The 12,317-nt window shown below is 51.2% G+C and overlaps 1 protein-coding gene across 2 annotated transcripts; it reads left to right on the forward strand.

The window, feature by feature from the left end:
* The first annotated feature begins 2,040 nt into the window (after positions 1 to 2,040).
* On the forward strand, positions 2,041 to 9,648 carry TYSND1 (trypsin like peroxisomal matrix peptidase 1). Of its 2 annotated transcripts, XM_081158557.1 has the most exons (4): positions 2,041 to 3,337; positions 4,970 to 5,100; positions 6,143 to 6,328; positions 8,690 to 9,648. In XM_081158557.1, the coding sequence occupies exons 1-4, from the start codon at positions 2,172 to 2,174 to the stop codon at positions 8,905 to 8,907; spliced, it is 1,701 nt and encodes a 566-aa protein (XP_081014683.1). In that variant the 5' UTR covers positions 2,041 to 2,171; the 3' UTR covers positions 8,908 to 9,648. The 2 variants fall into 2 exon arrangements, with proteins under 2 accessions (XP_081014683.1, XP_081014684.1); XM_081158558.1 differs by lacking the exon at positions 6,143 to 6,328 and having other exon boundaries at positions 8,690 to 9,628.
* Positions 9,649 to 12,317: the final 2,669 nt, after the last annotated feature.

The following is a 12,317-nucleotide window of genomic DNA, read 5'->3' on the forward strand; positions in this document are numbered from 1 at the left end:
CCAATGGATGTGAGAGACTTAAATTTTGCTACCGGGGAAAAAAGGCTAAGCCAATTACACATCCACTATAAACAGTAACTTTAGTACTGTTTGAGAGCCTCGGTCCGAGGATTGGCGGTCGTTACTGTGACAGGATAGGGCAGACTTGAACAAAATCTTATATTAATATGCTAGGAAGGACTGGATCCATCTTTAGCTGTGTTTCATAATTTTATACAAAATGGGAGAGATCCAGTTGAATGCTACATTTGGTAAAATAGAAGGAATGAAACCTGTGCTCGTGCATTTACTACACTTGTAGGAAGACCTGCTTTTAGAAAGTCCCAAAGGAGATTCTAAAACCAAAGTACCTGGATGAATAGAATGGGAAGCGAAATGCAACAGGTTCTTTTTTACTGAATATTAAAATTCCTGGAGGCATCCTGTGATTGAAACTAATATCCATGTTACTATGACAGGAGGCCATGGGTTCTATGTTCACATGCGTTTGTGTTAGAGTTGGAGTAGAACGTGAGAATTAAAGGCTGAGTCATTGAGCCCAAATATTTGAGGGGGTCTCATCTTGGCTGTTGGCTGTGACTGGGGACTCTGTACTGTGATGTGCCATAAACATAGGAAAACCTGACATGTAACATGCTGGAGGCTTAAGCATCATTAAGGGAGAATCACAGGACTAGAGTCTTTAATTGCTAGGAAGTTGGGATAGTTGAAAGATTCTACTGTGCTCAAGCTATGTGTGTCACAGAACCAAAACAAAACTAGTGCTTGCTATGGGAAGACTGCTAATTTCAGTCCTGCCTCGTACTAAACTGGATCACTGTTTCCCTTACTCAAACAGCTTTGTTACTGGGAACACTGTGAGCATTACCCTGTGTTGTACTGGGGATAAGTCAACCAGCATTAATTTTATTCAAAAATTTGAGGCACAGTAGTAGTATTTTAGTAGTTGAATATTTTTCATCAATGCTGACAAATATGTACTAAAATAATCTTATTAAAAATGTGTATTTTAGTGATACAGTGATAAATGTCTAGTTTGTGGTGACTGCTTTGGGTGTGTTCTGAACCACCCCCAAAACACTTATTCATGTTCTTCTATCCTCAAGGATACTAATTTTGGAAAAGCAGGGATATTTTGTGTTTGCTTAGATCAAGGATGGCAAACTATAGCTCCTGAACTAAACCTGGCTTGCTGCCTGTTTATGGCCTATGAGGGGGAAAAAGTTATTTTATGACATGACAATCACATGGAATTCAAATTTTAGTGTCCGTAAAGTTTTGTTGAAACTGCCACCCTATTCCTTTGGCTTTTGCATGCAACAACTGCAGAGCTGAGTATTTGAGGCAATGTATGGCCTATAAAAACAACTATACCCTGGCTCTTTACAGAAAAAGCATTTGGCCCCTGACCTAGATAAATCCGGGGTGGGGGGTGGGGGGTGGTTATTATGTGAAATGTGCATACTGCAAAATATTAACTTCAACTACTGTTCATAGCCCATTTTAAATGGCAATTTTATTCTTAGCAAATTCAGTTTTCATGGGATTTGTAGTGTTGGGCTTTGGCATCAAAAGACCCGAGGTGTAATCTTGTGAGCCATGCCCCCTAGTGGATTGCTGTAGGGTTTACTTAACAAAATTTAAAAACATTTAAATGGCCAAGGATTTCTTTGCCTTATCCCGTCAGAGGTCGAACGTCGCCCGGACCTAGGCAGGCGCTGACAGGTGCTGTCATGCCCTAGGTAAGCCTAGCCACGTCAGCGCTCGTTTCTATTCCTTTTTCTGCAGCCCAAAGAACAGAGAGGAGACGAAGGCTCCTAAGAAACCTCGTCCTGCTCCTCCCCAAATCTCCCGGTCAAGCTGCTGGCCGGCCACTGTCCTTTTGGCTCACCTTCGGGGACTGTTGCGCCCCCTACGCCGCACAGGTGGCATGACCAACAGAGGAGGAGAAAGGAGGGGTCAGCCTCAGCAGCCAATCAGGGCGTGGCAGGTCCAGCCAATCCCGCCGGGCCAGTCGGGCTTAGCCAATCGCGCCGGACGAGGAAGACCCGAGGAGTGACTGCGCCTCTCGCTCCGGCTGTGGGTGGCGTTGTGCGGGGTCCGCAGGCGGTGGTTGGGGTTCTCGCTAGCTCCCCAGTTCTCCGGGACCCCGGGCGTACCGTCCTGGAGGCATGGGGCGACAGTGGGGGCCCGCCATGAAGGTAGCCGAGCAGGCGGGCTGCGTGGTGAGTGCCTCCCGGGCCGGGCAGCCCGAGGCGGGCTCGTGGAGCTGCAGCGGGGTGATCCTGAGCCGCAGCCCGGGTCTTGTGCTGTGCCACGGGGGCATCTTCACCCCCTTTCTGCGGGCCGGCAGTGGGACGCTGACCGCGGCCGGCGTCGCCTTCCTGCCGGGCGACAGTTGCAACGACGACCTGCGCCTGCACGTGCAGTGGAGCCCAACGGCCCCGAGTCCCTCAGGCCGCGCGGAGCGGGGCCGCCCCGGGCTGTGCACGCCCCAGTGCGCCGGCCTGGAGCCCGGCCCGCCCGCCCGGCCCCGCGGGCGGCCCCTGCAGCCCCCGTGCCCCGCGGAGCTGCTGCTGCTGCTGAGCTGCCCGGCCTTCCGGGCCCACTTCGCGCGCCTCTTCGGGAGCGAGCCGGCCGAGCAGTGGCGCTTCGCGAGCGCGGCGCCGGACGACGAGCTGTCTGAGGACGAGGAGGAGGATCAGCTGAGAGCGCTGGGCTGGTTCGCGCTGCTGCGTGTGAGACTCGACCCGGAGGAGCAGGCGGACGAGCTGGGGCCGGCCGTGGCCGTGGCGCCTCTCGGGGCCGTGCCCAAGGGTGCGCCGCTGCTGGCCTGCGGCTCCCCGTTCGGCTCCTTCTGCCCGGACATCTTTCTCAACACGCTCAGCCGCGGCGTGCTCAGCAACACCGCGGGCCCGCTGCTGCTCACCGATGCGCGCTGCCTGCCCGGCACCGAGGGCGGCGGCGTGTTCGCCGTGCGACCCGCGGGGGCGCTGGTGGCGCTGGTGGCGGCGCCCCTCTGCTGGAAGGCCCGGGAGTGGGTGGGCCTCACGCTGCTCTGCGCCGCCGCCCCGCTCCTCCGCGCCGCCCGTGCGGGGCTCGGCCGCCTGTGCCCCAGCGCGGCTTCCCTGGCCGCCCTCCTGCCGCCTGAGGTGGGCTCCCCGTGGGGCCTGCCCCTCCGAGACCCTGGGCCCCCGTGGGCAGCCGCGGCCGTGCTGGTGGAGTGTGGCACGGTTTGGGGCTCCGGAGTGGTCGTGGCGCCTCGCCTCGTGGTGACGTGCCGGCATGTGGCCCCCCGAGAGACGGCTAGAGTCCTGGTGCGCCCCACTACTCCCAAGTAAGACCCGCAAGGATGCTCCCACTCTACCCCCTCACCAGGTCTAAGGTCAGGATCTTACGTCTCAGGTCTTAATCCTCAGGATCATGGAGGCCTCTTAGCATCACGCTGATGATTTGGGACCCTCCCCTCATCCTTGGCATCCAAAACTCCAGTGTAGGGGTTTCTGGGCCTCCTGGCACGGACTGAATAGGGCTTGAGCAAGATGCCAAGCAATTCTAGATTTGGGAACTATGGGGCGCCCCTGCATCCCTGCCTGGGCATCTTTGATCTTCCTCTCCCGGTATGATTTAGTTCTGGGCAACTCTCTGCACTCACGCACCATTAGGCCCTTTGAATGGAGACGTCCTGACCCTGCTCCCATTCCCCTCATAGTGGTATTGAAGCCCCAGCGCCCCAGGATGCTGCTCCCCCCGGGGTAATGAGTTGGGCCTGTTCACCTTATTTATCTTGTAGACCTTAACCAGAGCTTCCCTCTGGATCAAAATTATAGGTGTGGAGTTCCACCTAATTAGAATGCGGGAGTGGGGCCCAGGCAGATAGATTCTGAACAATCTTTGGGTGATCCAGCCAGGTTGGGACTTTAGACAGTCATTTGTTTCCTCTCTGCAGGGAAAACTACCCTTGCCCTCCCACCTGCTCTGGCAGTGGAGACAGTGGCCTTGGCTTCCTGGCTTGATTTTCTACTACATGTTCTTTCTATTTCCTCTGTAGTTTCAGGTGCTTAACTTAGGCCAAAACAAAGCAGGATAGCACCTTGGTGTTAATGCCTGATGTTCTCCTGTATCTGGCTCAATGCAGCCTGGCAGCCCAGGCCTTTCAAAATCCTTCTACTCAGTTTCCGAGGTTAACCCAGCCTGGCTTTGCCATAGAGGTACCCACTGGCAGCCAACAGGACAGCCATGACTGATGAGAAATTCCCTGTCTGTGTGGTCCCAGTTACCTCAACCCCCACCCCACTCTTGCTCCTAAGAAAACACCAGGTCTGCTGGAAGCCCCTGTGTGATCTTGGGCAAGTCACTTAATCTGTCTAAGCTGCCTCACCTTGAGTTGACATGTATAGTCTTGGAACAGAGCCTGGCACATAGTAAGTGCTGTTGAAGTGCTGCATTTATGTAAACAAGGACCCAGAGGGTTGAAATCATATCATGCCTGCCCCACCAATTGACAGGATTGTCCATATCAAATGAGTCTGAAGGAAATTGCTGGACATTTTGCTCTGACTTCTACCACTTATGTGATCTTGGGAACGTTATTCAGCCTCTCTGGGTCTTAAATGCACCATCTAAAATGGAGATAATATCAGTGCCTAGTTCATAGGGATGCTGTGAAGACTGAATGAATGATGTCTATAGAGTGTTAACACTAGGCCTGGCCCACCATGCTTGCTAGGTATCAGGTGTCTGTGATCATGGTGACATGCAGGAAGCTTTGCAGTTGGTAAAGTATGTTTGGAAACCTGCAGAATAGATAAATGGCGTGCCCAGAGTTGCTGGCCTGGTAGGTTTCAGGGCTGACACCAGATCTTTTGACTCCTAAATCCATGGCTTTTACTGTCACTCATCCCCTAGCTTCTTCCCAGCACTGCAGGGTCAGAAAGCTAGCCTGAAATTTTGTTTCCATTGCTCCTAGGAGTGCCAAGATCTGGGGACATGTGGTGTTTGCCACTCAGGAGACATCTCCATATGACATAGCTGTGGTGAGCCTGGAGGAAGAACTAGAAGGTGTCCACATGCCTGTGCCCACTAAACATTTCCATGAAGGTAAAGGACAGAGGGCCTGCTGATCTGGGGTGGACCTTAGGAAGGAAAGTCAGTGTTGGACACTCAAACCCTGCAGATGAGGGAGCCAGTCCCCCAGGCCAACTTCCCACTCCTGCTAGACTGATAAGTCAGGGTGGCATCAAGTTGGCATGAAATCCTGGTAGAGTGCTTTGAGCAGGGATGTTCTTGGAGGCTTCCCTTGTGCCCTGCATGCCCAAGGTGCTGGGAGGCAGGTGGAATTCCCAGTGAAGCATAAGGTGTGCCTCCATCCTGTACTTTGAAGCTGTGTAGCATGGGGGTGCTGAGCCTTGGAGCTTCCTTATAACTGCAGGCTGGCCAGAGAGGTGTGCTCTTTCAAGGCTGCAGTGGCGTGATATGAATAAAAGGCTTTGTGATGCTGCCATATAGGTACCAGAGGTCTCACTTTGTGTATGCAGTGTGATATAACTACAAAGCACAAGCTCTCTGAGCTGGCATCTCTTGCCACTTACTAGCCCTGTGTCCTTGGACAGGCAATCTAATGTTCTCTGCCTCAGTTTCCACATCTGTAAATGGGGATAGCTTTCTATTCCTGGACATTGTGAGGCTTGAGTGAGATGTTGCCTGTAGAACACTCGGCCCCATGCCCTGTGTGCTCAGACAGTTGGTAAAGGAAGGTTTCGTAGTCATCATCACCATTTTTTTCACCAAGAGACTTCTTAGTCCCAGGAGGAGGTGGATGTTAATTCTACAAACATTTATTGAGCACCCAGTAGGTGCTAGAAACTCCAAGAAGCGACTACCCAGTCTAGCAGGGGATGGAGGGCTGGGGAACAGCCTGACGCTGAGAAATAGTTGAGTGGGTGCAGTGCTGGGAGCTCAGTGGAGGTCCCAGCCTCTTCCTGTGGGGACCTAGGGAAGGCTCTCTGATGGCAGTATCTGAGCAGAGACTCCAGGGCCGAGTGTTGGGAACTTTGGGGAGGGCAGGGATGGGGTTGGGGAGGGTGAGTCCTTCCAGACAGGAGGAGGCTTTGCAGCTTCACCCTCCTTCCCTCTCCGGCAGGCGAGGCTGTCAGCGTGGTGGGCTTCGGTGTTTTTGGCCAGGTTTGCGGGCCCTCGGTGACCTCAGGCATCCTGTCAGCTGTGGTGCAGGTGGATGACACACCAGTGATGCTGCAGACCACATGTGCTGTTCATGGCGGCTCTAGTGGGGGACCCCTCTTCTCTACCTGCTCAGGGGACCTCCTGGGTAAGCAGCTCCTTGGCCTTCTCCCAGTCTTCCCCTTGCCAGAGCCTCAGTCCCATTTAGTGAGTGCTTGGTGTCACCCCATGTCTGGGAAGATGGTGTCATTATGCCTGGGAAGTAGTTAGCCAAGGTTTTCAGGCGATTCTGCTCCTGAGGGTAGAAAGGGACAGATGCTGAGCTGCGAGGGAAGACATCTGGGTTCTGGTTCCTTCTCTGCCACTAAGCCACAGTGTGACTTTGGGTAAATCACCTAATCTCATTCAATCTGTGAGACTCAGGAGTTGGATTAGTCCCAGGGTGACAAACTCCAAAGCTTACAGAGGCTGGGCAGGTAAAGAGAATGAATAAGTGAGTGAAGACAATATGGAGTGGAAGGTCAAGGGTGAATCGGGGTAAACACCACTCAGCTCCAACACATTGTTTTCACATTATGAAGGAATGGGAGCTAACACTGGCTGACCTCCAAGTTTTCACAAGAAGCTGTGAACCTTTTTAAAAATATATGGTTGTTAAATAAATTTTAAGCTTTTGGTAACTAATTCAGGTTTTTAAGAAAAGGTCTGTTTATTTAAAAAAACCAACCAATATGAATCCATATAGATACTCCCAACTGCCCAACACAGGGTTCATGCATGCTTCCCCCTCTCTTCTTCCTGGCTGCTTTCTGCCAAAGTGAGGGACCTTGCTCTTGCTAGCTACAACAGATTTACTTATTTCTTCAGCCGTAGTATACAAATAAAAGTCAAGCAACCATGACTTTTAAAAAATATATACAGATAAGTGCATACAGAAATAGACATATATGTGTATGTATGCATGGGTTAATATAAATATATATATCCCAGCTCTGCTCACTCACTATGACACCCCAGTTGCAATGAGCACACCAAGAGCCCAGATCTTGGTTTCTAAGAGCCATTCTCTAATAAGAGGAACTGGGAGCTGGCTGATACCAGGACTGGGACAAGGAAAATCTAAGATGAGCCTTGTGTGCCTTATGGTGCTGGAAAGGAAGGAAATGCTAACAAAATTATATGATGGGGAATGTCAAATGTTGAAGGAACCAAGAGCCGACTTGAAGGAGCTCCTAGGGAACAACTGGAGCAACAAAACAAATAGCAGTAGTATTGGATTATAACCCAAAGAAAAGAATGAATACCCATGTGTCCACACTGCTATAAATAAATAACCAAATAAAATGGAGACAAGCAACAGATCTGCAATTAACAAATGCAGAAGAAATGAGGGAAATAGGAAATCACTTGGATCACCACAGTAGGAATTGCTGCAGACAGGATCTACTGATGGATGCTAAAAATCAGTGGGCAATGGTTTAAATAGAAACAGGATATCTGCCTAACCCTAAAATATTTAGTACTTTACACAGGGGAATATAGTGAGTCTACAGTGGAGGAACCTGGGAGATAACCCTTAGCCAAGTGATCAAGGTTAACATCACAAGTCATTCTTACAGACATCATACACCTCCTGATAGGAAGCACTGAGGACATGTTGATTCTCTGGTATTTTCAATAATGTATAACCTCAGTCTTATCCTGAGAAAACATCAGGTAAACCCAAATTGAGGAACATTCTACAAAATAAATGACCTGCGCTCTTCAAAGTGCCAAGGCCAGGAAAGATAAGGAAAGACTGTGGAACTGGCTCAGATTGGAGGAGACTTAGGAGAGGTGACAACTAGATGCTGTGTGGGATACTCAGTTACATCCTAGAACAGAAAAAGCATTAATGAAAACATTGGTACAATCCAAATGAGTTCTGTGCTTCAGTTAATAGCATTGGTTAATTTGTTGGTTTTGATCTATATTTTATGGTGATGTAAGATATTAACAGAAGGGAAAGCTGGAGGAAGGATATACAGGAACTCTACTATTTTGGCAAGGCTTCTGTAAGTCTAAAGTTGTTTGAAAAATACATGCACACACATATGTGCACTAAGCAGGCCAAACAGTGTGTTTGGGTTTGATCATTGATTCATCCACTCAGCAAGATTTTTGTGAGTGCCACCTCTGTGCTGGGCACTAGTCTAGGTCTGGGAGGCTGCGTGAACAAAACAGGAAAGTTTTGCTCTTGTAGACCTGACACTAGTTGGAGAGAGAGAGAACAAAATAAGTGAAATATACAGCAAGTGAGATACTGATAGTGTTAAGGAGAAAGTTAAGGCAGGAAGGGGGACCAGGGTTTGGGGAGCTGGTGTCCATGAAAGAAAGTTTTGCATCTGTCACTATGAGGGGGCTTCAAGCCCCCAGTAGGCCTAGGGTTTCCAAGGTAGAGATGGGCCTTGCTTCCCACCCATCTGTCTCTGTCCTGGCTCACACCCTCTTTTCCTCTCTGACTCAACAGGGATTGTCGCCAGCAACACCCGGGACAATAACACAGGGGCCACCTACCCGCACCTGAACTTCAGCATTCCGATCACGGTGCTCCAGCCGGCCCTGCAGCGGTACAGCCAGATGGGCGACCTTGGCGGCCTCCGAGAGCTGGACCATGCTGCTGAGCCAGTGAGGGTGGTATGGCGGCTGCAGCGGCCCCTGGCGAAGGCCCCTCGGAGCAAGCTCTGAGTCTGTGTCACCCTCTGGAGAGAAGAGCGACCATTTTATGCCATGGGAAGTGCTAAGGCGATGGCAGCCTCAGGATCCCGCCCCAGCGGTGCGCCCCAGCCGGGCAGTCTCCTCGTCACCACCTGCCTTGTTTGGCTCTGGAGTCCAGATCAGATATGTCTTCAGCCTCAGGGGCCTCTAAGCCGGTAGCCCCTTTGGGGGTGCTTTCTTCAGCCCCCACCTCCCTCTGCCCCTGGCAGTAGACTCAGCTCTGTTATTCCCCATCTGGGGAGCCCAGCACAACTGCACAACAGCCCTGGTCCTGACAGACATGTTGGCTGGAAGGCAGGCTCAGCCCTGGGTTCTAGTGTGTGCCCTTTCTCCCGATGGCCACTGGCCACCTGGAGCAGCTGCTTCACTGGGCTCTGGCTCCTCCACTCTCCGTCAGGATTAGCAGGTGACAGCACTGGCGCCTCCTCAGGAAACCTCGGCAGAGAGGCCCCGCTCTGAAGACCAGAGAGAAGGGAAGGAACACCTCCCTGCCCTGCCAGACCTACGGGGCGCAGAGTCCTGAGAGGCAGGGCTCCCGGGTCTGCATATGTCAGGTGTCGCTGACCCACAGGGGCACTCTGACACAGTGCCTTAATTTTCCAGCTCAGACAGTGGGTCTCGGGGATCTTGGCAGGGGTGGGGGTGGGGTTAGCATGTGTCTGTTTGGGGTTTGGGAATAAACGGGACCTATGGCAGGAACTCGTGTAAATCAGTCTTTTTTTCCCTTTTTTTTTTGAGACTTGAATCCAGACTAAACAGGCACCAGGCACAGAAACACCTTTTCTGTCCTGCTTTCTCAGTGCAGTTTGATCTCACAGGATGTTCTCACACCAAACTGGTCCTTCCACGACGTCTGGCTCCTGGAGATTCAGACAAAAGTCCTTTGGCCCTAGTCGGTTTGGCCCAGTGGTTCAAGTGTCAGCCCGCGGACCAAAGGGTCCCAGGTTTAATTCCGGCCAAGGGCACTTACCTTGGTTGTAGGCTCGATCCCGGGCCCTGGTTGGGGTGCGTGCAGAGGCAACCAGTCGATGTGTCTCTCACATCGATGTTTCTCTCTCTCTCCCCCCTTCCACTCTGAAAAGCAAAGGAAAAAATATCCTCGGGTGAGGAATAAAAAGAAAAAGTCCTTTGTTAGGCAAGGAGCCCTGAAGTTAAGTTCCAAAGCCATGGGCACCGTTGAGTGCAAGGAGAGGAGTGATGTGGAGTGACCTGCCTCAGAAAGGGCACAAGAGGGGTGCACCAAGCCCCTCTTCCCTCTCTTGGATCAAGGTGTCCTCTGGTGGCCAAGGTGTTGAGAGACAGATATCTCCCCTGATCTTCATGGCTTGGGGTAGGTCTTTGGAGATGGCCAGCAGCTCTGACATGCTGTGCCCCAAGCCTGCCATGGGGCCACTGCATACCTCTGCTCTCTCCTGGCTTCAGGTTTGTGCTGTGATTTTTAGTCCTGCCTTTGCATCCTGCCCATTGGAATCCTTTTCATCTGTTGAAGCCCAGAGCTTCCAAGAAATCTTCCTTGACTTTCCCAAGCCCCAGGGCAGGCTGTAGCCCTCTGTGTAGCTCTGTCTCCCACAGGGCCAGGGCATCTGTCCAGTTAAATTTCCAATGCTTGCTTGACTCACAGTTGAGACTCTCCTTTGCCTGCTCAGTAACCTCTGGCTCCCTTGGGAATGATGCCCTGCTGAGGGATTTTCTGGCTTTAGGGTCAAAGCCCAGCTCCTCAGCTTTACCAGCTGTGTGAATTTGCTTAAGTTCTTAGCCTGTGAGCCTCAGTTTGCTCATCTGTGAAATGCAGAAGAATAAAACTTACCTTGGAGGACCCGTGGGAAAATAAATTTCAGAAGCTATCCAAAACACTTTGTTTTCAATAAATATTAGCTATTATTTTTCTAGACTACTGGTAGGATTGTTTCATCAGAAATGTAGGGACGAATCCCCGGGGAGTGATGTCCTGGAGTTAGAAATTGGTGATGGGTGCACCACCTTCACATTACTGAGCTGCACAATTTAGAAGAGTGAATTTTCTGATAAGTAAACATTAGTGACCTCCTAGGGCCCCAGGTGCTGGGTGAGGGCCAGATGCTAGAGACCAAAGTCCAGCAGAGTGAGAGGTCTTTGCCCCAAAGAGCTAGTCAAGGGAGGTTGTTGGCTGTCCTCGGTGTCAGAGTTTAATCCCCACCCTACTTTCCTGTAGGAGTTTCAGGAGGAAAAAAAAGATAAAAACTATCTGGAAGTTTGCAAAGTCCAGGGAAAATGCAAGACTTGCTGTGCCTGAAGCATCAAATCCAATCTCTGGCTCTCTGATGCTTCCCTAGGAGATGGTTTAGGATGATAAGGGCCCACAGGCTCTCCGCACCCACACTCTGGCCATTGCTCTTCTGGATCCCCATAGGGCTGAGAGAAGGAGGTGGAGACTCCCGCACCTATCACTGTACTCCCTCTGTCAGTCTGCATTCATGGGGCAGAGTGTCAGCTGGGATAGGAGGAGAGGCAAAGATTCCAGAGAAGTGGAAGATGCAGTCTGGGCTTCGTAGGTTAATACTGTGGTGCTCACAGTACGCCAGCTTGTCTCCCAGCTCGAGATAATTCTGGGCACCACCTTCTAGATGGAATTGATTGCAATGCTCCCTATGCCAAGGTCTTTGACCACAGCTTTTGGAAGAGGTACAGAAAGAGCCACTTCTAGTATAAACATTTGTGAAAACTTGAAAAGGTGAAGGGCAGTATTCAAAAGAACATTAGGGTGGGAGCCAGGAAGCTGCCAATGCAGTGTGTAGCCTCGGGCTAGCTGACTGCTGTTCATTCCTTGCTGCTATGTGCCAGACACCACACTAAAACACTTCACATACATGATTTCATTGAATCTTTTACAAAACTCTTAGGGTAGGTGTTACTTATCTGCATTCAATAGAAGGTGAGTTATCTGTCACCTAATTAGCTTGATCCTACTGCCAGGTTGTAGTTTGCGTCAGTTCGTTTCTTTACATTTCCTACTTGGTCCAAGCTCCTTTTTTTGGTGTGTTTTGCTTCCTAACTAGTTCCCCCAATTTCAGGCAGCCCTCCCACTCTCCCATCCTTTGACCACAGAACATAACTCAGACCTGTCACTCTTCTGCTTAAAATCCTGCAGCGGCGAATCCCACTGCCCTGGGGATGACGGTCTTCACCAGGGCCTGCAGCCTGTACGCCCTGCCCGCCCTGGCCTCTGCAGCGCCCCGCGCTCAGCAACAAGTCCTGCCTCCGGGTCTCTGCACACGCAGAGCACACGTGCCTCCTCTCTGCTCAGGGCTCTCTCCTTCTCATCCTTGGAGAAAGGCCTTAGCACCCTTCCTTTGCCCCCAGTTTTTCTTACTTCCATGAGCGATACACGTTTAATATATTGT

The sequence above is a fragment of the Miniopterus schreibersii genome, assembly GCF_964146895.1.
Source record: "Miniopterus schreibersii genome assembly, chromosome: 14".
NCBI lineage: Eukaryota > Metazoa > Chordata > Mammalia > Chiroptera > Miniopteridae > Miniopterus > Miniopterus schreibersii.